We start from the raw sequence: 23,806 nt of genomic DNA, 5'->3' as shown, positions 1-23,806 counted from the left end.
ACGGCATCTGGGAGGGACCCTGGAGCAGCCGGGGGGTTTGAGAGTGGCGGCGGCCGCGGAGTGCCTGGCAGGCCCGGCCGCTGCGAGAAACGCCCCGAGCGCGCGCCTGGCGTGTAGCGGCGCCAAGACCCGCGCCGCCGCTGCCGCCGCCGCTGCCGCGTGCGAGGGCGGGGCGCGAGGAGCCGCGGCGGCTGGAGATGCGGGCAGCTGCGGGCACCCGGCGGGCTCGGCTCGGCCGCCGCCGCCTTCTCTGGCTCCGCCGCGGGGGTCTCAGTGGCTGCCGCGCTGTCCTCGAGTTTCCAGCGTGAGGAGGAGGCTGAGGGCAGAGAGGCGCATCGTGTTCGAGGCGGAGACTAAGGGGGAGCCCCGTGCGCAGCGTCGGTGAGCAGCCGGCCCCGCGCGCCCCCTCGGGATCTAGCGGCCGCAGCCCCACCGGCCGGGAGCGGGGGCGGGGGCGGGGGCCAGTGCCAGGGCCGAGGGGCGCGCGGCACAACAGGAAGTGGTGGTGGGGGCCGGACGCGCGCTCCCCTCGGGTCCGCCCCCGGCCCGCCGGGTACCGCGGCGCGCAGGTGGACGCGGGAGCGCACCGCTCCGCTCTCGTCGCCTCCTATTTGGTCCCCCGAGATCCCGTGGGCGAAAGGTGGCGGCGTTTTTTTTTTGGCGTGGGTGGGGAGGAGGGGCGCAATTCTAACTTTCTGTAGTGACAGGAAGTGGGAAAATGAAAGTACGGTAATTCAGTGCTTACCAAGGCCCGGCGAGGTTGCACCTCTTTCCCCGGACTTTGATCTGTAGGGCACACGCGGCCGTCAGTGTTTCTTCCTCTCCCCAAGCTCGCTATTCATCCGGTGTCGAGTTTCATTTCTTTTTCAATTTCGCTCTAGCGGCCCCCCGGCCCACTTTACTTTCTGCCTCGTGCACAGCTGCATTGAGGCTGGTAGCTTTATTCCTGGGAAGATAAATTGGAAACATCTTTCCGGGTGGGATGCTAACTGGCTTCGGAAGGAAGTAAGGGATGTTGACTGAAGTAGTCAAAAGTACACACTTGGCTTTTTCTCTAGCAATTGCTATTTGAAGTTTGGGGAATTAAATATTCTGGAGTTTTAATGCCTCATCAGAATGGTTTGCCCATCTCTTTGGTTGACAGATGAGGTCCTCTCTCCTTTTTTCCCACCCCCCACGGCTTGGAAAACTTGGTGCTTCAATATTTAGTCTTGGCAGACGTGTTTTCGTTAAAATGTAGTATGATCCAATATTTTCCCTTCAGGAACACTGTCCTCTTTGATTTTACTTAAACATTAAAACTGTGTAAGTGGAATCTGTTCATTCCTAGTGAAGTAGTCTTCAAGTTTTATTGTAAGAATATTGTAACAACTATACAGGACCCTACACAGACTATTTTTTAGGAGCCTGTGTAGTTAAAAACGTCTGGTTACTTTTTGACAACGGTGATTATTTTGATTTCGTAGGCTTCATACATTTCATAACTTGGTTTTGTTTGATGTAAGTAGCAGGCTAAAGAAAATTTGGGGACTTTTTATTTTTTTGGGTCTTAGCTACTGTCTCTGAAAAATAGTTGGGCTATGGGTCACCACAGCAACTGGACTGTGTGTATTATAAACATGTTTAGGATGGAAAAGGTTTTATTTAATAGAGACTTCTTTTCCTTAATACATTACTTCAGCATGCTCCCTTTCAATTTAGCCCAGAGACTGATCTATGTTTGAAGTGTTAAAATCAATTATGTTTTCAGCCTTTACCCCCTCAAAAATCAGATTCCTTCATTTGGACCAGTTAAGTATTTTCTTCTTTTGTTATAAATTTAAAGTTTTAAAACTGCAGTTGTAGAAAGCTCAGGATTCTTGTGAGAATGAAAATTAAGTGTTTTCCCTCTTTTTTGGATCGGTAACAAGACTAAAAGGTATTTTGTTTTGTTTTTGTTTGAGACGAGGTCTCAGTCTGTTGACCAGGCTGGAGTGCAGTGATGTCTCTCCTCACTCCAACCTCAACCTCACAGGCTGAAGCCATCCTCCCAGCTCAGCCTCCCAAGTAGTCACGCAGAATATGCCTGGCTAATTTTTGTGTTTTTGGTAGAGGCAGGGTTTCAACATGTTGCCCAGGTTGGTCGCGAACTCCTGAGCTCAGGCTTCCGCCTTAGCCTCCCGAAGTGCTGGGATTACAGGCATGAAGCCACCCTGTGATTTTTAATAACTGTCTTACGGGGTTTTCTTCATTTAGCATTTTTTTTTTGGAAACATGATCTGGTCTTGCTCTTTCACCCAGGCTGGAGTGCAGTGGAGTGATTTCAGCTCACTGCAGCCTCTGCCTCCCGGGTTCAAATGATTCTCCTGCCTTGGCCTCCCAAGTAGCTGGGATTGTTCCACCATTTGCCAGGCTGGTCTGGAACCCCTGATATCAAGTGATCTGCCCTCCTTGGCCTCCCAAAGTGCTGGGATTATAGGTGTAAACCTCTGTGCTCAGCCAGCTCTCTTTTATATCTGATGAAATCATTGAAGATCATAGTTAATACCACACTTTTGGAAACTAAAATGAAGAGTTTTGACTTAACTACCAAGACGTTTGCCAGCTTTGCAATCAAAAGTCACGATATCATAATTGAATTAATACTCCTTTAAAGTACCCACTGAAGATGTCTGTTTTATATCTTTGATTTTCTCAAAATTCATTTCCAGTACTTCAATCTAAAACCTCAAAGCCATTTTTCTTTTACTGTCCACAGCCTTCTATCTAGACACACCGTAGACGCTAAAGAAGCATCAGCATTTTCCACAACAGCTTGGTTCTACCCTGCAGCAGCCAACAGCTCACCAGCATTTGACTCAATATGTGCTGCTCCACTGATAACCAACAGGGAAGGTGCAAGTTTAACTGGCACCATCTGGAGAACACCTGTATTTTGGGAATCTCCTTGGGTACTCATTATGGAGACATTTGTTATTTTTGTCATTTTAGATGGATACCTGAAGCTTTAAACTTGTAGGGCTCAAATGTTATCTACATGATAGGTATTCAGATCCTAGAATTCAGGTTTTGGAATTTTTTTCAAAAACAAATGGAATAATAGGCACCACATTTGTGTAGACTGGAGACTCCCATTCTCTGCCTGTCTTTCCTTCATCATCATCTCACAAATGGATTCATACTGCACCCCATAAGCGGTCTTATATGAAGGTGATGTCTGGAAATGTGGAAATTGAGTTATTTGCATAACATTTACTAGAGAATAGTTTTAACAGGATTAGATTATAAATAATTGTTTAAATGGGAAAACTAGTAGAACAGTAACTTGCCATCATTAGGCATCATCAGAAGAAAGAAAGGTCTGTCAGGTAAACTCAGACCTAACAGGATAACCCCTGCCTGCCTCCACCATACTTAGCGGATATAGTATAAAACCACTGTTTTAACCCAGCTTAAGTGAAGCTATGGGGAGCTGTGATTTCTAGCGGGCATGGTTATTTAGCATTAAGGTAGCACTTTATATTTGTGGGTTATTATTATCTAATATGTAATGCTTTTTTATCATCAATTAGTGATGTGAGTGCTTTTATCCATTGGGGAAGTGGTTTCCCTAATGGACAGTACATGACTGTGGTGAAAGAGACTTGGGACTCTTGGCCTCAGCTTCTCCATGAACTCTGACTATGGGCAGCATCTCTCCCTTTCTATCCTTTGTTATTTTCCCATCACTACTTTAGATGTCTGTCTCCGTACAGCCTGCTCGAGAGTGATAATCATGAGGATTATTGGAGGACATTTTGAGTGTTTTAGAACAGTTATAGAAACCCAGCTATTTTCCACTGCAGTTTCTTATCTCTTCTGTTTTTGGAAGTAGGCATAGTTGACCTTTAAGGATTCCATCTTCTGTGAGTTAAATGTTGTTAGAATTAGTCTTCTCAGACCTAACTGTTGTAATATTTGTTAAGTTTGTCTGTTTTAAACATCTTTATTGAGATATAATTCATGTACCATAAAATTCACCTACTTAGGTGTAGTATGCTGTGGGGTTTGTAAACATCACCACAGTCTAATATTTTCATCACCCCCAAAAGAAACCCTGTAACTGTATCTATCATTCCTTACTTCAGTTCTCCCCATTTTAGCTCCTAGTCATAAGTAACCACTGATCTGTTTTCTGTGTCTATGGATTTTCCTCTTCTGGACATTTCATATAAGTGGAACCATATGTATGTGATCTTTTGTGGACTGGATCTATTGGTCACTTGCATAATGTTTTCATGATTCGTCCTTGTGTGCATGTTTGTACCTCATTCCTTTCTATGGCTAAATGATACCCCATTATGAATGTGCCACATTTTATTTATCCATTCATCAGTTGACGGACATTTAGTTAGTTTCTACTCTTTAGATGTTATGATTAATTCTGTTACAAACATTCCTCTGTAAGTTTTTGTATGGACATATGTTTTCATTTCTTTTGAGTATATACCTAGGAGTAGAATTGTTGGGTCATGTGGTAAACTCGTCCAAAGTGGCTACACCATTTCACATTCCCACCAGCTATGTACGAGGGCTTCAGTTTATCTGCATCTTTGCCAATATTTGTTATTGTCTGTCTTCCTGATTATAGCCTTCCAAGTTAGCATGAAGTGGTTTATTACGTGGTTTTGATTTTTAGTTCCCTAATAACTAATGATGTAGAGCATTTTTTTTTTTTTTTTTGGTGATTTCTTCTTTATTGATGTGCCTCCTACCTTCCCCCCACAATTTCAATCCCTTCCAACTTCCCCCAAAAATGAAGGTAGTAAAGGAAGGGATTGCTTGGGTTCTGAGCCACTTGGGCAGTCAGGGAACAGAAACCAAAACAATGATTGGATGTGACAGAGACTGACAATCAAGAAGTCTAAAGCAGAATGGGAAAGGTGGACAGAGAAAGGGGAATAAAGGAGAGGTACAAGATGCCAACTCCACCATTACCCCTCCTAAGAGAGACTGGAGAGAAAGCCTCAAACGTTAAGAAGTGCCAGTCCTGAATAAGGGAGGTGGTATTTGAGCTAGAAGAAGGAGGAGATCAAAAGGGGGGCCACCTCTCCCTTTGTAGAATGAGACCCCCCTCCAGCTCAGGGACAGCAGCTTCACAGACCGTAGACACTTTCATCACTGTAGGCAATGTAGAGAAAGAAGTCATCTTCATGGAGTTCTTGGTAGAGCTGACCCGTTGTGGCACTGGTGGGTGGAATGACATTGTTGACAAAGAAAAACAAGGCATCTTCATCTCGGAGATGAATTCACTTCCAGATCAAGAAGTAGAACTGGGGCCGGGTGTGGTGGCTCACGCCTGTAATCCTAGCAATTTGGGAGGCTGAAGTGAGCAGATCACAAGGTCAGGAATTCGAGACCAGCCTGACCAACATGGTGAAACCCTGTCTCTACTAAAAATTTGAAAATTAGCCAGGTGAGGTGGCGGGCGCCTGTAATCCCAGCTACTCAGGCTGAGGCAAGAGAATCTCTTGAACCTGGGAGGCGGAGGTTACAGTGAGCCAAGATTGTACCACTGCAGTCTAGCCTGGCAACAGAGCAAGACCCCGTCTCAAAAAAAAAAAAAAAAAAAAAGAAGTACTGTGAGATCAGAAGGCACCAGGTATTTCTTTTTGTCCAGGTCTCCTATCCGAGCTTTGGGAACCTTTTCTACTATCACCACGTCCAGTCCTGGTATTTCTTTTGGATTTTCTTGCCCTTGCGCTTCTTGAACGGATGTTCTTCTTTGCACATGAACTTCATCCTCCCGGGAACTGGGCTGGACTGAAACAGGTTGGACCAGGCTGGGCTGAGGGAACCCGGGGGAGCCAGGATGGAGTGGGCGGGGGGCGGCACCAATGCACAGGGTAGGTTCAGCCAACATAGAGCATTTTTTTGTATGTTTATTGGCTATTTGTATATCTTTGGTATGTCTTTTCAAATTCTTTGCTTTTTAAATTTATTTTAAGTGGTAGGTGTTCTTCATGTATTTTGCATACAGGCTCCTTCGTGATACATGGTTTGAAAATATTCTCCCATTTAGGGGATTGTCTTCTCACTTGTTGGCACCATTTGCAGCACAACAGTTATAAATTTTGATGTTGTCCAGTTTATCTGTTTTTGTAATGTTTTAATGGTATTGATTTAATATGTTTTCAAACTCTTTTCTAATCCGTTGAGATCACAGTTGATAGAGAAGGGAAGGTTTTTTGTTTGTGTGTGTGTGTGTGTGTGTGAAGTATTCAATCACAGGATTCTTAGGACACACACAGATCTGGCCAGAGTTTCTGCCCTAAAGAATTCTTCCTAATAGAAAGGTGTTTTGAAATTCTATGAGGAAAATACCTTTATGAGAGAGCATTCCTTGCTGCTCCTTTTTCTAAACCAATGGTTAGGTACTGGGATGACTTTGACCCCTGGGGGAATATTTGGCAGTGTCTGGAGATATTTTTGGTGGTCTCAGTGGGGCAGGGGGTGCTACTGGCGTCTAGTGGGTAGAGGCCAGGGATACTGTTAGACAGACTGCAGTGTACAGGACAGCTTCCCACAACAAAGAATATCTGGCCCCCAAAACCCATAATGCCAAAATCAAAACACTCAGGCCTAAACAGGGAAATCCTGAAACTTAAGATATTAAAAGATTTTTCTTCAATCCATGTATTGATAATCACATAAAGGTCACTAATCAAAGGAGAATTTTGCAGATGGAATCCCTGTGGACAGAGCAGTGACAGAACTTATAAATTAAATTAAGAGAACACTTTGCTGAATTCAGAATGCTGCCAGTTTGTATGTAAATGACATTTATGGTAATGGAAACCAATTGGAGCAAAAGTAGATTATTCCCTACACCTCAGCCCCTCGGCCACCCTGAGATAGACACACACACACACATGCATGCACGCACGCAGGCAAATAAACAGACTGGGTTGATTTAGATAGATGCTGGAATGGTGGCCTCCTGAGAATACAGCAATGAGATTTTAGGATTAAAATGTATCAACAGTGATTGACAGTCACTAGTGATTGACAGTCATTGTCTTTTCCTATAATTCAGGGAACTAGCTTTATCTTCCTTGCAAGTTGCTTGTTGCTTAAGGCATTTCTTAAGCAGCACGGCATGTTTAAGAGTTTGGACTCTGGGTCCAGATTGCCTGGGCTTAGATCTTTGCTTCACCATTTACTTGGGTGACTTTGGACAAGTTACTTAACCCTCTTATGAATCAGTTTTTTTCATATGTAAAATGAGGATGCAGTAGTCTCTACCTTATAGAAATGTGGGGATTAAATGAATTAATACATTTAGAGCACTTGAAACAGTGCTTGACGTACAGTGTTAAATAGGTACTGGCTGTTAATATTGTCACATATCTATATTCTTTCAGCTCATTGCTATGGACAGTGCTATCACCCTGTGGCAGTTCCTCCTTCAGCTCCTGCAGAAGCCTCAGAACAAGCACATGATCTGTTGGACCTCTAATGATGGGCAGTTTAAGCTTTTACAGGCAGAAGAGGTGGCTCGTCTCTGGGGGATTCGCAAGAACAAGCCTAACATGAATTATGACAAACTCAGCCGAGCCCTCAGATACTATTATGTAAAGGTAGTACACATCCTGATCTTATACTATACAGAGAACCTCAAGACAAGAACAATTCCTTCTTGGCTGGGCGCAGTGACTCATGCCTGTAATCCCAGCACTTTGGGAGGCCAAGGAGGGTAGATCACCCGAGGTCAGGAGTTCGAGACCAGCCTGACCAACATGGTGAAACCCTGTCTCTACTAAAACTACAAAAAAAAAAATTAGCTGGACTTGGTGGTGGGTACCTGTAATTCCAGCTACTCAGGAGGCTAAACCAGGAGACTCATTTGAACCTGGGAGGCAGAAGTTGCAGTGAGCTGAAATTGCACCATTGCACTCGAGCCTGGGTGACAGAGTGAGACTCCATCTCAAAAAAAAAAAAAAAAAGATTCCTTCTTTTCTGTTAAGGTTATAGATACCAACATCCTATTTTATTTTAATCCAATTTATTTTGTAGTTTCAGCAGTTTGGAATTAGGATACAAAGGATAAATGTTCTGGCTATATCTCTACCAAATCTTACTTATTAACTTCCATTACACGTATTTTATTTCTAGAGTTGTCTTTAAAAGAAAAAGTATGTACAGAATTGGAATAGGACAAAGGCAGTTTGAGATTCTTGAGGATAAATGTGTATTCTCATGTGTGTCATAATTTACTTTAAAAATAGTGACACCTGGAGTGGTGGCTCATGCCTGTAATGCCAACACTTTGGGAGGCTGAAGCAGGAGGATCGCTTGAGCCCAGGACCTTGAGACTAGCCTGGGCAAGACAGGGAAACTCTATCTCTACAAAAAATAAAACAGCCTGGTGTGGTGATGTACACCTGTAGTCCCAGTGCTCAGGAGGCTGAGGCAGGAGGATTGCTTAAGCTTAAGTGGTCGAGGTCGCAGTGAGCCATGATCACACCACTGCACTCCAGCCTGAGTGATGAGTAACCCTGTTTTGGGGAGAAAAAAGTCATACATATATATACACACATACACATATGTATATCTACATGTATATTCTTGTTTTTATATTTTAATTTTTAGTTTTAGTTTAACCCAGGGAACACAAATTAACACCTTACACTTTAAGTAGTAGCTGTTAATACACAGAGTTGGTTTTTTAGTTAAAATTACATTTTTTGTTTAATATTATTTTGAATTCATTCTTGGGCACTGAGGTAAAATAAATGGCTCCAAAGGATAGAATTAGAATGAGAAGCTGAGATCTTGAGACCTTAAATTTTTTTACCTTTTTTTTTTTTGAGACGAAGTCTTGCTCTGTTGCCCAGGCTGCAGTGCAGTGGCCTGATCTCAGCTCACTGCGACCTCTGCCTCTCAAGTTCCCGTGATTCTCCTGCCTCAGCCTCCTGAGTAGCTGGGATTACAGGTGCCCACCACCACACCTGGCTAATTTTTGTATTTTTAGTAGAGATGGGATTTCACCATATTGTCCAGGCTTGTCTTGAACTGACATCAGGCAATCCACCCTCCTCCTTGGCTTCCCAAAGTGTGAGACACCGGGCCTGGCTCTTTCACCTTTAATGGTTGATCTGATCAGCTTTCCTGTCTGGAGATAAACTGGAATTCCTGAAGGAAGTAAGAACCTTAGCAGATACAATGTTCTAGATTCCTTTTTTGCAGCTGGTCACGGTGGCTGGCGCCTGTAATGTCAGCACTTTGGGAGGCCGAGGCTGGAGATCGCTTGAACCCGGGAGTCAGAGGTTGCAGTGAGCTGAGATCACGCCACTGCACTCCAGCCTGAGTGACAGAGTGAGACTCTATCTCAAAAAAAAAAAGAAAAAACCATAAATAAATTCCTTTTTGCTTACTCAGGATGCGTATGGTTTGTACCTTTGGAATTGTTTGAGATTGCAGTGCAGGGTGTTCTAACCTATACAGATACTTGGTTGAGAGTGGTAAGCAATTAGAATCCTTCAGCTTTTATGTAACATATTAGTTCAGTTGTTAATAAGACATTTAAGTGTTCTTGCCTTAACTTCTCCATAATAGTAGGGACTGGTTTGGTATGGCTAGATGAATTTAGGTGATTTTGACACTTTTAAGTAAGTGATGTCTACTTCTCAAATGGAGAACCTCATTACTACAGCTTTTTCATGAACTATGGGATATAAGTTTATAAGAAAGGATAAGAATGCTTATTTTTTTTACCTACAGAATATCATCAAAAAAGTGAATGGTCAGAAATTTGTATACAAGTTTGTCTCTTATCCAGAGATTTTGAACATGGATCCAATGACAGTGGGCAGGATTGAAGGTGACTGTGAAACGTTAAACTTCAGTGAAGTCAGCAGCAATTCCAAAGATGTGGAGAATGGAGGGAAAGAGAAACCACCTCAGCCTGGTGCCAAGACTTCTAGCCGAAATGACTACATACACTCTGGTTTATATTCTTCGTTTACTCTCAACTCTTTGAACTCCTCCAATGTAAAGCTTTTCAAATTGATAAAGACTGAGAATCCAGCCGAGAAACTGGCAGAGAAAAAATCTCAGGAGCCCACACCATCTGTCATCAAATTTGTCACGACACCTTCCAAAAAGCCACCAATTGAACCTGTTGCTACCACCATGTCAACTGGCCCAAGTATTTCTCCATCTTCAGAAGAAACTATCCAAGCATTGGAGACATTGGTTTCCCCAAAACTGCCTTCCCTGGAAGCCCCAACCTCTGCATCTAGCGTAACAACTGCTTTTGCCACCACACTACCCATTTCGTCCATACCTCCTTCTTTGCAGGAACCTCCCAGAACACCTTCACCACCACTGAGTTCTCACCCAGACATCGACACAGACATTGATTCAGTAGCTTCTCAACCAATGGAACTTCCAGAGAACTTGTCACTGGAGCCTAAAGACCAGGATTCAGTCTTGCCAGAAAAGGACAAAACAAATAATTCATCAAGATCCAAGAAACCCAAAGGGTTAGAACTGGCACCCACCCTTGTGATCACAAGCAGTGATCCAAGCCCACTGGGAATATTGAGCCCATCTCTCCCTACAGCCTCTCTTACACCAGCATTTTTTTCACAGGTAGCTCTTTCTTTATGGTATCACCATTATTTGCATTTATTTGCCCTTTTAAGCAAATACAGAATTTATACACTCAAGTTTGCTTTCTGTTATTTAGGTTTGTCTTAGAAAGGTTATGTGTGACCATGGAAAGTTACCCCATTTCTCATCTTAATTAGGATTGCTAAAATATAAAGTTTGGAGTATTTTCAAGTAAATAAATATTTTGAATTTTCTGTTTCCTTGTAAAGAAAGTGCACACGCTCTCTCTCTCTCAGTCCTATAAAACAAACAGTGATAATCTCAAGTTAGAAAACAGTAGGTTCTGAGAACCGTAAGAAAAATAATGGGTGTGATGTTGAGTAACAAGTTGGTACAGTTACATTAGCTATTTATTAACTTGCACATCTCAAAGAACATTTTAATAGATTCTCCCCAGACCTCATTATTAAAAAAAACAACATGTCGGTGACATGGTTACCCATTATTCCTCTGTACCTGAATTCAGGTTGGTTTTTCTATTTGGGAAAGACTATAAATTTTGGCTTAAAAAGAGAGGTTAAGCACCAGAATCTCAGAATTTACCACTAAAGAACTCATCCATGTAACCAAAAACCACTGTACCCCCAAAACCTGTTGAAATAACAATTAAAAAAAAAAAGTAGTTATCATTTTTATCTTTCTTAGCATGTAAAGATAATTTTTGAGTTTTGTCATGATAAAATTTCAGACTTGGAGATATTTGGAGTAGAGGACAGGGCAATATTTAGGTTTTGGGTTATTTGTATGCTATTTCAAGGATAAAACATAATCCTGATAAGTCATTCAGTGAATATTTTTGCGTTGTGTATTGCAGACACCCATCATACTGACTCCAAGCCCCTTGCTCTCCAGTATCCACTTTTGGAGTACACTCAGTCCTGTTGCTCCCCTAAGTCCAGCCAGACTGCAAGGTGCTAACACGCTTTTCCAGGTAATTTTATAAAAGTCTGTCTTCTGTAGTTGGAGCATGTTAAATGAAGAAATAGGCAAAAAGGCAGTGTCCCACTGTTATGTTTAATCATTACAAAACTTCTATTTAATAAATACCTTTTTTTTTTTTTTGAGATGGAGTCCTCACCTTGTCACCCGGGCTAGATAGAGTGCAGTGGCACAATCTCAGCTCACTGCAACCTCCACCCCAGGTTCAAGTGATTTTCCTGCCTCAGCCTCCTGAGTAGCTGAGATTATAGATGTGCGCCACTGCACTTGGCTAATTTTTGTGTTTTTAGTAGAGACGGGGTTTCACCACGTTGGCCAGGGTGTTCTCTAACTCCTGACCTCAGGTGATCCACCCACCTTGGCCTCCCAAAGTGCTGGGATTGTAGGCGTGAGCCATCATGCGCCGCCCAATAAATGTTCTTTAGATTTATTTTTGAATTTCCAAATGTTAATTTTCTAGCTGGCAAACAGTTTGGATAAATATTCACAGCAAAGTTTCATTTTTATTATTATTACATACACTTAAGTTAGACCAAGAATTGTTCAATACTGTAGGAGATTTAGAACCCACCCCAATTTTTTATCACTAGAAATTCTCTATTAAAACAAAAAAAGGGGGGCCAGGCACTGTTGACTCATGCCTGTAATTTTAGCACTTTGGGAGGCTGAGGCAGGAGGATTGCTTGAGCTCAGGAGTTTGAGACCAGCCTGGACAACGTAAGGAGACCTTGTCTGTACTAAAAATAAAAACAAAAAATTAAGTCAGGCATGGTAGCATGTGCCTGTGGCCCCAGCTATCAAGGCTGAGCTGGAAGGACCGCTTGATCCAATATACACACACATATACACACGCACATTCTCTCTCTCTCTCTCTCTCTCTCTCACACACACACACACACACACACACACACACACACACACGCGGATTTCTGCACATAGTTTCCCTCTTTTAATTAAGGATTTTTTTTTTTAATAGAGAAAGGTCTTGAGAATGGTATATCAAATACTCCCATTTCTCCCTTACTCAGAATTGATAATTTATCAACGTTTTAAATACACATTTTTTAAAAAAATGAATATTATGTTATCTCTTCACCAAGATGTTAGGAAAGTTCTTTCATTAAGAATGGGTTTAGCCATTGTTTTGCCCAAAACATCTAAAGTTTATAACTTAAAGGCTTTCTTGGAATCAGTCTATTTATTTATTTATCACCTGAGGTCAGGGTTGACTATCTCTGATCTTCTTATATTTTGTAATTTAACTTCTCATTCTTTTAGAATTGAAATGGTAGAGGAAAAGAAAATTAAAAATCTTTCTACTTTTTTTTTTTGCAAACATTTAAAATTATTGAATAGAAAAAAGTTGAGAATTTTTAATATATATTTTTTCATTGCCACTCATGAGCAGATAATTGAGTTATAGAGTCAGCTGAGACCTTAAGCAAAGTTACAGTGCTTCTATAGCTCCAGCCTGGAACCTCCCTATAGAGTTAGCCTTAGAATTCTGGATGGGGAACCCTTTTCTAGGATGAGCATCCACGAACTATTTGTACCTTTCTGGGTCTGTTTTTGAGGGTTTGTGATTTGCTTCATAATTGAACTATACTCTGGGGTGCCTACTGTCATTTATCTGTAGTACGTACTGTTATTTACTTGAACTTTCTAAAACCTTCATTTGAGGTTAATTGTAAACCCATGTACCATCGGATATGAAGGAAGGTACAGGTGGTTCTTTGTTTCACTCCATTGAGGTAAGTTGGAGAATGTTAATGTTAGGACAAACCATTTTTGTTTTTAGTTTTTGTCATGACATCATATTCTGTCAGAGAAACAGCCACTGCCTTTGTCCTGTGAGCCATTGCAGAAGGCTGTTGTGTTTTGCCTCAGGGAATATAGTAGGACAGAAAGTAAAAGTTGGGGGTTGAGTAATAGGATGCTAATGTGTTTTGTTTTCTTTCTCAGTTTCCTTCTGTACTGAACAGTCATGGGCCATTCACTCTGTCTGGGCTGGATGGACCTTCCACGCCTGGCCCCTTTTCCCCAGACTTACAGAAGACATAACCTATGCACTTGTGGAATGAGAGAACTGAGGAACAAAGAAACAGAGAGACATTCAACATGATTGCATTTGAAGTGAGCAATTGAGTTCTATGATGCTGACAATAGACTATTGTGATTTTTGCTGTTCCCCATTTAAAACATCTTTTTAGGATTCTCTTTGAATAGGACTCAAGTTGGACTGTGTGTATAAAAATGCCTTAATTGGAGTCCAGACTCCACTTCCCTCTGTTTTTTCCTTTTCTTTTTCTTTCTCCTTCTTTCAAAATATTTTGAGCTTTGTGCTGAAGAAATTTTTGGTGGGGTTTAGTGGCTATGCTTTGCAAGAGCAATTAAGAACAAAGTTACTCCTTCTGACTGTTGGGACCCTTTGGCCAGGAATAATTATGCTTAGAATCTATTATTTAAAGAAATATTAGTGAAATGAATTGGCATCTTTAGTGCTGAGTGTGCTCTGTTGAATGGCTAAAAGTGAGCTACTCCTAAGCAGTGGAAGAATAATCATTCCTATTCATACAAAGTAAGATTGGAGCAGTCATACTGGGGAGATTGTTTTGTGTGAACTATAACGCGTAAGCAACTCCCCAAAGAGGCATCTTGTTTACCTTTATTCAGGGTGGGTCTCTCAGCCATTTGTATGATCCTGTCTGAACCTGTCAACAGGGCATGGAGCTAGTCTATTTCAATGTAGAAAGATTTTTTAGACCTGGGGTTTAGGATACTTTTTGGAACATCTAATGAGAATATGGGACCTCATATCTAGCACAGAAATGTTACTTGCCCTCTGGGTGGTATGATTATATGCCCATGAAATGTAGCATGGGAAATGAACACTTTTAGGAGGATGAACTTGGGTTTTAAATATTTGAGACATCTCTGAGTAAAAGATTCAGTCAAGTAACTTGAAACAACATATAGGGTTTTTTCAATTAGAAGATAACTGAGTGAAGGACCCTGTCTTTTTCCGGTTCATTTTACCTCATTTTCTACTATATATTGATCAACTTTCCTTTATGTTTCAGGTTGTTAGAGGTTATAATAGTTTTAAAGATGCAGTTAGGAGGGTAGAATTCAAAGTGAAGCCTCCCCAGTCAGTAGCTAAGTAAAGATGTGCTTATTTCTTTCAACTTTTTTTTTTTTTAATGGGGAAGAGTAGAGTTCATTTGGGAATGCTTATACATAAAGGGTTGGATTGTTCATATTAGTAGTAAAAAATGTAGGCCTTCATCTCTGCATTACCAAATTTGTAAAATATTACTGTATGGTAATCAATGCCAGGTACAGATTTGTTGGTTCCCCAAACTGAATTGATACCAATATCATGGTGGTGGAGTCTTTTGAAAAATTTGGCATTAAAGTCCAGGGTTAAATTATATGTTGTCACCATCCATCACCACTACCGCCCTCCTCCACCAACCTCTCCCACCGGTTAAACTAGTCTTCTAACCCTGTAGAATCACATGAACTAAATGGAATGAAGGAGTAAGGACTTGAAGGCTCAAACTGACACTGTTACAAACTAGCATCTTTCAGGTGCATGGTATTTACTTTCAATGTCCTTATATACCGGTGGAGAGAAGTTCTTGTATAAGAAGACATCTGTGCTAGCTAACTTAGTAGTAGAGGGAACATATTCAATGAGCTGCCATTATCATCTGTAGTGTTGGAGATTTTTTAGTGGTTCATTTGTGGTTATCAGCTGAAGATGTGCAATAATAGTGTTGAAAGGCAGTGTTTAATAGTGATGGGGAACAGATATATTGGACTTTTTTTTCCCATATTGAATTATTTAGTTTGCATGCCTATTTGAAATTGGACCTCTCAGAAGCACTTTGGAATAGTTTCATTAGGTTAACATTTTGTATATTAAATAAGTAAATATAGATGGTTGATTTAACTAGATGTGTTAAATTTTAAAAGCACAAAGGTATTTTATCTTTTTGAATTAAAGGAGAAAAGCCATTGATTTGTTTTCACAAACGGTATATTTAATAATTAACTGTCTCAGTACAGAGGTACCTTGGAACCAAGGGCACCATTGAAACTCAGTAGAAGCAACTTCCTTGCAAACCATTTTAGTGAGTCCTTTTTGCATAAACCTATAGCTGAAGCCTCTGAGAGGTGTGAGGCTGTCTATCTCTTTGAGATCAACTGATTCGGAGAAGCATGTGTGTGCGTGTCCTTTTTTAAGTCAAAGTTTACAACTTTAGTGCAAGTGTATGAGGCAGACAATTCTGTTTATAGACTACCTCCTTCCTGGAAAAGTCTCAGCTTCATATTCTGTTGAATATCCGAAGAATTCTTAGTGTGACATACCACTTCAGATCAGTTTTCACTGGAGAGACTTGTAATTGGTAGCTGTAGCTGGTATCCATCCCTAGTCACTTTGCCAGGATGAATGCTGTTGGGCACCAGTAGCCTAAGTTACAGAAAGGGAGCAGATTGAATGGGGTTTTGAGACATCTTCTCTGCTATCTTAGCTTGCTTTCTGCTCTGGCCCCATCCACTCAGTTGTGTGCTGGAAAATGTTTAACAACCAGGATATCTGGGGTGGGGGAGGGGGAAGCCCTGAATTTGTAGCATTTGCTGATTTCTTTGATATAAATTAATTACCCTGTGGCTGATTTCAAGCTACTACCTTAGAGTTGAGAAGGGATGTGCACAGTTGGCTCAGAGCCAGTGCTGGCAAACCATTGCATTTACTCCATCCAAGAGTGGATTTTCATATAATTTCTAAAATAATTTTTTCTTATTTATGTAATGATTTTTAAATATACAAAATTAAAATCTCATGTCTTCTGAGTTCAGTGATTTTTTTTATTTTTATTTCTCTAGAAATGAAAGCTTTCAGGAATCCTTTAATTAATTAAATTTTTTAGAGATGGAGTCTTAGTGTGTTACCCAGGGTGGACTCAAACTCCCAGGCTTAAGTGGTCCTCCTGCCTCAGCCTCCCACATAGCCAGGCTATAGGCATGTGCCACCACACCTGGCTTAGTAAGCCTTCTTTATTAATGGTTTGTCACAGTACGTTTGTGATGTTACGTTGCTCATGGCATACTTTATGTGTTTGAACAAAGGTGGAAATTTCCTTTTTTTTTTTTTTAATTAATACACAGTCTAGATTTTGAGGACTACAATAAGGAAAAAAAAAGTAGAGGCCCTTAAAAGGTCAACCTTAAGCTACTTAGAGTTAAAATATGAGTTTAATTTTTTCCCCACATTTTGACAGTTAAAATTTTGAAAGGGACAGTAAGCCTGCGAGCCTCTATTAGGGTACTGGATTTATTTTAACTGGAAAATTCCTTGAGGATTTACATACTATATTACAGATTTAAAAAGGCAAGACTGACATAAATAAATCAGAGGTTTGGAATTCTGGAACTGTAACTCCAGGATGTTGATAGTATTACTTCGGTTCCATTCACGCCTGCGTCATGTGACGTCCAGTCTGACAACATTGTTTCATCCTGATCTTAGACTTTCTACTATGATTCTCAGGTTCTTAAAGGTCGCTTTATGTTTTTAGTGAATGTAAGCACATTTAGAGCCACTCAGTACCACTTCTCAATACCTCTGAAGCGGTGGTTTAGAAAAGCAGTATTTTAGAAAAGCAGCGTCTAGCCTTTCTGAACATGCACCTTGATCAGTAAAACTTTCCCTACTAAAAATTTATATGGGTATATGTTAAATTATATACGACTATACCAAAGTAATATGTCCGTTATAAAACATACACAAAACTTGAAGGGTGGCATAAAAAGTAAATCTTGAGCAGCAGTTATCGTATTTTCTTCCCACACCCCAGTTGGTTGTCTTGTGCATCCCCCAGAAGCACACACTGTACCTAAAGACTGCTGACTCAGGGTATTCTCAGTCTAATTTCCAAAAATATATGATGCTCCTCTTGTGATATATGGAGAAATCCTAGAGATTTGGAGTTTTTCAAGAGAGCTTATTGTCAATTTTTGATATTTTACATTCTTTTTGATAAATTTCAAATAATAATCCATTCCCACCTGTTTTCCACAGCTTCATTCACACTCTTGTCAGCCGTTGTCTCTTATCTTCATGTTAGGTATGACTCTATTTTTATTTTACTGGTCTGCTCACAAACTTCTTTGGGCCTTATGTTATAGTTTACCAACAAATTTAGAATCATTTCAAGTTGCTTTATGTTAAAATATATAACAAGTTACATTTTCTTGCTGCATTAAGTTTTTGATTTTTGAAATCTGTGCCATTAGAGCATCTGAAGGAATACTTTTCTTTATAGGTCTCTTCTGTTTTTAACTCACTGATGGTATATGTTTTATTTACCCATGCCAGGAATCTAGAATCATGCTTAGGTGCCATTCTTAGGTGTGAAAACAAGTTTGGAGACAAATGCAGGTCTCTATGCAGAAACCTGATGAAGCTCTAAATGAATTACCAAACCAATAGGAAAGATAAAAAGACTACTCATGATATAGTGTGTCATCTGAAGGTATGATGGAATACATTATTTCTAAAATAGTATTGAGAAGTTAATTGTTCAGTCCATAGTATTGTAAGTGAAGTGTGGAGGTCAGCCATAATTGTCTTTCTTCGGCAGATACTTTGACCAGAGAGTGGGTTCTATGGAAAATATAATTATATTCTTGGCTTGGGATCAACAGATAAATGATTTGTTATCGTTTTAATGCTGCTGGCGTTGCCTGAAACAAAGTCCCCTGTTATGTCATCAAAACTCTGCTTACTAAAGTTGAAGTTTTAATCTTAGAATCTAGAATTCTTGTGGCGGGTGGTGTATTAAAAAAGGAAAATGGTTTGATTTTATTTCTTGTACTTGGTGGAACGTGTCACTTCAAATCTGAAAGGTGAATTGTTAATGGTAGTATAATTGTTGCATTTGAAGCTGTCAGTTTCTTCAAGTCACTTCTCTGAAAAAAAATTGTGATAGATTGATAACCTGCCAGAAAATAGCAATTTCTAAGGTGCTACCATTCACACTTAGTCAATGTGATAGATGAAAATCCAGAGTGGTTTGTAGGAAAGGGGAAATACTGGCTCTAAACTTTCTATAGAAACCAGGAAATTCATGCTGTTGTTGACATAATTTTAAAGGAAACGTTTAAAAAGAAAATTCATGAGGGATACAATCAAACATAGTAAATCTCTTGAGTGCTAATCATTTGAGTACAGTCCACATCAGGAAGTTTTATGAGGTTGAAGACTTTACTTTGAAATACTTAATTGGGAGATTAGACCATTTCTTTCCAAGTCATTCTGATTTATTGGCCTAGTAAGTATATGTGTATGAGTGTATGCTGATGTATCGACTGAATTTGTGTGTGTGTGTGTGTGTGTGTGTGTGTGTGTGAGAAAATCTGTTTTCAGAGGGAACATACATTGATGGCTCCTAGTCTATTTTATACTAAAACTAAAAAAATAAAATAAAATTGCTGCACTTTGCAGTTGCCACTTTTTAAAGATTAATGCTTTGCACATTTCAGTAGGCCTTAAAAATGAATTGCTTGCCAGCATTTTAGAAATACACTGCTTACATGTGACATACTCTAAACAAAGTCATTGTAAATTGTTCTCTTAGGTTCGTGTATTAGTGAGCAAATAAGGATGTCCTTTCTTAAAGTTCCTACATTTATGTTTGCTTTTGTGTAAAATCTTTATTAGTTTGTGTTGTAAGTTTCTTAAAGAGGAGGTTTATACTGGAAGCAGTATTTCTAAAGTACAGAGATTTGACCATGGATTGAATACAGTAGTGAAGGAATTCTGGCATTGTGGCCTAACTTATCCTTTTAAACTGTACATAATTAGCATTAGCCAAAACCTCAGAGTAGAATGTCTTGGACTGAATGATATTCTCAACTTTGCCTTGTTTCCCATTTCATAAAGGCTCCTTCTGGTTTGGTTTCTCCTCCAAGGATTGTGAGCCATGCTCACTTAGGCCTGGGATCTTCTGGATGGCGTCATGGAGGAGGTGGGGATTTCCTGTGGCTGGCCCAGAGTTCTAGCCAGTGGAATCATTCAAGAATGCCTAGAGTTCAGGGGTGGGAATGCCATATATTGGTGTTAATCACTTGGCACTTTCTTGGGCACCAATATTAGCACTGTTTCATTTTTAATAACTGGAAGCACTTAATGATTATTTTGTTTGTTTAATTTCAACTTAAGGATATTGAGGGTCAGGGAAGTAAGGTTTATTTCTTGTTTATGTTTTCTGGAACCTATAGGGTATTTGTAGAAGGGATAAATGGGTTACCTAATGAGCCCTTCTTCTAGGCTCTCTTAAGATATGCTCTTTTGGCTAGGTTATTTTTAAATAATTTGCAAGCTTTTAATACTGTGCTTTGTAGAAATTTACGATTTTTAAAAATAATTTGCAATTGATAGATTACACTTAAATTTGTTAAGTACCCAATTTTAAGTTTCTTTTCTGTTTAGTCATTATGCTTATTGTCTGTTGTGTAGGGGACACAGTCCTCTCTAAGACATTTCATTGTTTTGTTTTAAGGGGCAGTATTAACCAGTGGCCTTTGTATGTACATTCATTGCTTACATTTATTGTTTATGTGGTAGAGTAGCATTTTTATGAACTTCCTGTTCAGTATTAGTGAATTAAGATGCATATATGTAAAGATAGAAAAGAAATGAATACAATTAATTTTTGATTCCTTGAGGTCTATTTATTTGGTTTGGCCCTGGATCTTTTATAATCACAATCATCTCTCTTCATTTTTGCCTTTGAACAGTTTCATTTATCTTTGTGGGCAGGAAAAATTAAATATGAAACTGAGTCCAGTCATTTTGCTACTGGGTAGCTTTAGTTTGAGGCAAGTAAAAATTTTTGATTAAAATTAGTCTCTTAGAATTATGCCCTTTCTTTACCAAATAATCAGATTGGCTAAAAAATAAGAGTGTATAACTTTGTATTTTGAAGAACAAACTAATAATTTTCCATGAGCCTTATTGGACCTTCTTTTAAGAAGACCTTCCTAAGAGACAACTAGGGATGAGTTTGATTAATGGAAAATAACTGTAGGTTAGATTATTTTAAATTCCATACACCAAGTGATTTAACCACAGTGGCAGTGACAGTTTGTGGATCATCAAGTATGGACATCACTTAAAAATTAAAAGATGTTTAATAATAAACTCTTAATTTTCGTTCAGCTAGTCTGTAATTCAGAAGAAAAGCATCTGTCTGCCATGGGACTGTTGCAGTGTGTCTCCGTCAGTGTTAACCCAGGAGAGATGTATGATTTTATGTAAATGTCTTAGTTTGGGATATGTGGTAGTAAGAACGTGTCAGAGTGCTTTCTTCAAACCTGTCAGCTCAACTGAGAAGACAGTTACTCCATTGTTTGTTTTTTCCCTGTTTTATTGAAATCTATATCTCATATTCAGTACCTAACACTTGGTAGAGCTACTTACATATAATGCAAGTGCACACCTATCCAAAGGAATGGATAACTGTTTAAGTGTTATTAATAATTCGTCTTAGTTAATTTCAGCATAATTTACATTAAGGAGACATAAAAAGCACCTTCAGAGTGTTAAAAGCACCTTTTTTTTCTTTTTCCTAAAAAAAGAAATTAAAATGGTCACTGCTAACATTTATTAAAATTCATCTGAATTGACGAAGCAGCTGGAGGGAAGCTGCCACATCACCTGGCTGAGCAGTCTGACTTACCTGTTGGGAAACAAAGGGACGCTGCTCTAAGATTGATTAGGATGATTGTAGCTACAGCCGAATTCTGTCTGTATGCGGCAGAGAAAGTTTTATAGAGAGTCTAGATAGGTGAGGGAAAGGATGCGATAGCACTTTGAGGGCTTTATAATAATATGCTGCTCGAAAAAAAAAATGTGTAGTTGATATTCAGTGCATCTCCAGACAGAGTAAGGGGCTGCTCTGACCAATCAGGAGATCATTTTTTCTAACACTTCCCAGGTTTTATGCAAAAATTTTCTTAAATTCTATAATGGTAATATGCATCTTTTAGGAAAGATATACATTTTAAAAAATCTATTTTATGTAAGAACTGACAGAGGAATATGCTTTGTATAATGCAAGCTGGCTTTACAGAAGCACTGTAGCAAATTTACTACAAGTCTAAAATTATACAGATGTGTTAATAGATACATGTGCAACTAGATATGGACAGCAATTGTATTTTTTTAAATAAATATTTTTAACAAAATGATTTTCTGAATTGATTATTCATTTCCCTCCTCTCACATTCACTGAGGTGGTCTCTTTACAGTCTCTGTATTAACGTTTTCATCCATGCTAACTATGGGTCAGGAAAGAGTTGTTTTTCCAGTGGTTATCAGTAAAATCTGGCCTTAACGATTTATATTTATCTACATTAAAATGTTTAAAGTCTAGATTCAGATAGTTGGTGAACAGGGGAGATTGTAAAATGATTGTTCACATAAAAGGAATTAAAAGAGAACTGAATAGCTAGAAAAAATATTCACCATGTGGAATCTCTTTTTATTTTACTTGAAATTTATTTACATTCAAAAAGGGTTTTAAAAATTTAATCAGCTGGGTGCGATGGCTCACACTTGTAATCCCAGCACTTTGAGAGGCCAAGGCAGGTGGATCACCTGAGGTCAGGAGTTCGAGACCAGCCTGACCAACATGGTAAAACCCCATCTCTACTAAAAATACAAAAATTAGCCAGATGTGGTGGGGTGCACCTGTAGTCTCAATTACTTGGGAGGCTTAGGCAGAAGAATCGCTTGAATTTGGGAGGCAGAGGTTGCAATGAGCTGAGATCACACTCCACTCCAGCCTGGGCAACAGAGCGAGACCCTGTCTCAGAAAAATTTTTTTTAACCAGAGGGTTTTATCTAGCCCTTGTGAAAAGCACTTTAGAGGCCGGGTGTGGTGACTCATGCCTGTAATCCCAAAATTTTGGAAGGCTGAGGCAGGTGGATCATGAGGTCAGGAGTTCAAGACCAGCCTGGGCAAGATGGTGAAACCCCATCTCTACTAAAAATTACCAAAAAAAATTAGCCAGGTGCAGTGGCAGGTGCCTGTAATGTCAGCTTTTCAGGAGGCTGAGGCAGGAGAATCACTTGAACCTGGGAAGCGGAGGTTGCAGTGAGCTGAGATTATGTCACTGCACTCCAGCCTGGGCAACAGAATGAGACTGTCTCAAAAAAAGCAATTTAGACTTCATTTAGTAAATTAAATTAGGCCTTTTCAGAATTGGGTCAAAATAATATACATAAAGAAAAGTGGGGTTCATAGGTGGCAGAATGACAGCAGGAGAGTTGTTTTGTATCTTTAAATGAAAATCACAGGAGGATAGAGTGACAGTGTTCTGAGGCAAGGGGGACAGTTCTCTACCCTGGTGAAATGGGTGAAATGTCACTTTGGATGGTGGGTCAGTCAGCATGTGCATCCCAGTATGGTGCTAACGCATGGGGACTGCCGTGTGCTCCTAACACACTGCTATCAGAGTGTATCACCTGGGACAGTGGCCCCATGAGGCAAAATAAGTTTTGGAAATTGGTTCTTCATGGAAATTCAAAATGGATTTTAGAATATCAAAATGCCAAATCCTTCAGTTAAAAAGCCAGTTAAGTCACCACTGTTTTCTTACCTTTCTGACTGTTGACACTACTTCTTTTCTGAGAAACCTGTCTGTGGCCAGGCATGGTGGCTCACGCCTGTAATCCCAGCACTTTGGGAGGCTGAGGCAGGTAGATCAAAAGGTCAGGAGTTCAAGACCAGCCTGACCAACATGGTGAAATCCCATCTCTACTAAAAATACAAAAAATTAGCTGGATGTGGTGGTACACACCTATAATCCTAGCTACTCAGGAGGCTGAGGGAAGAGAATCGCTTGAACCCGGGGGCAGAGGTTGCAGTGAGCCGAGATCGAGATCATGCCATTGCACTCTGGCCTGGGTTAGAGTGTCTTTTTTTTGAGACTCTGTCTCAAAAAAAAAAAAAAAAAAAAAAAAAAAAGCCTACTTGTTTTGCAAGCACTTTCTGTTTTTATAGGTGCATCTAATGACAAACCAATATCCTAATATTGGGTAATTTTCCAGGGCTGGCATTATTAGGTAGGAGATAATCATTAACAGTTACACGATTTCATATTGATTGATTTTTGCCACAAAGCACTGCACTTACTGGGCTACACCCTATAACTGCAG

The 23,806-nt window shown here is 39.9% G+C and overlaps 1 protein-coding gene across 1 annotated transcript; it reads left to right on the top strand.

Moving 5' to 3' along the window:
- ELK4 (ETS transcription factor ELK4) lies at positions 1-21,834 on the top strand. The gene is made up of 5 exons (XM_012459329.3): positions 1-381; positions 7,383-7,598; positions 9,742-10,614; positions 11,450-11,566; positions 13,537-21,834. The coding sequence occupies exons 2-5, from the start codon at positions 7,392-7,394 to the stop codon at positions 13,633-13,635; spliced, it is 1,296 nt and encodes a 431-aa protein (XP_012314752.1). The 5' UTR covers positions 1-381; positions 7,383-7,391; the 3' UTR covers positions 13,636-21,834.
- The last annotated feature ends 1,972 nt before the right edge of the window (positions 21,835-23,806 follow it).

This window comes from Aotus nancymaae, unplaced genomic scaffold (assembly GCF_030222135.1).
Source record: "Aotus nancymaae isolate 86718 unplaced genomic scaffold, 86718_ANA_hifiasm-v0.15.2.pri h1tg000039l, whole genome shotgun sequence".
Classification (NCBI taxonomy): domain Eukaryota; kingdom Metazoa; phylum Chordata; class Mammalia; order Primates; family Aotidae; genus Aotus; species Aotus nancymaae.
The sequence above is the reverse complement of the archived record's forward strand: the minus strand, read 5'-3'. Positions and strand labels throughout refer to the sequence as shown.

What these genes read in the sequence shown, in the direction of transcription:
- ELK4 (XM_012459329.3), top strand. Translation starts at nt 7,392, where the DNA reads ATGGACAGTGCTATCACCCTGTGGCAGTTCCTCCTTCAGCTCCTGCAG. An exon ending in TCAGATACTATTATGTAAAG is followed by an intron (nt 7,599 to 9,741) that starts GTAGTACACATC and finishes TTTTACCTACAG; the next exon opens with AATATCATCAAAAAAGTGAA. An exon ending in CACCAGCATTTTTTTCACAG is followed by an intron (nt 10,615 to 11,449) that starts GTAGCTCTTTCT and finishes TGTGTATTGCAG; the next exon opens with ACACCCATCATACTGACTCC.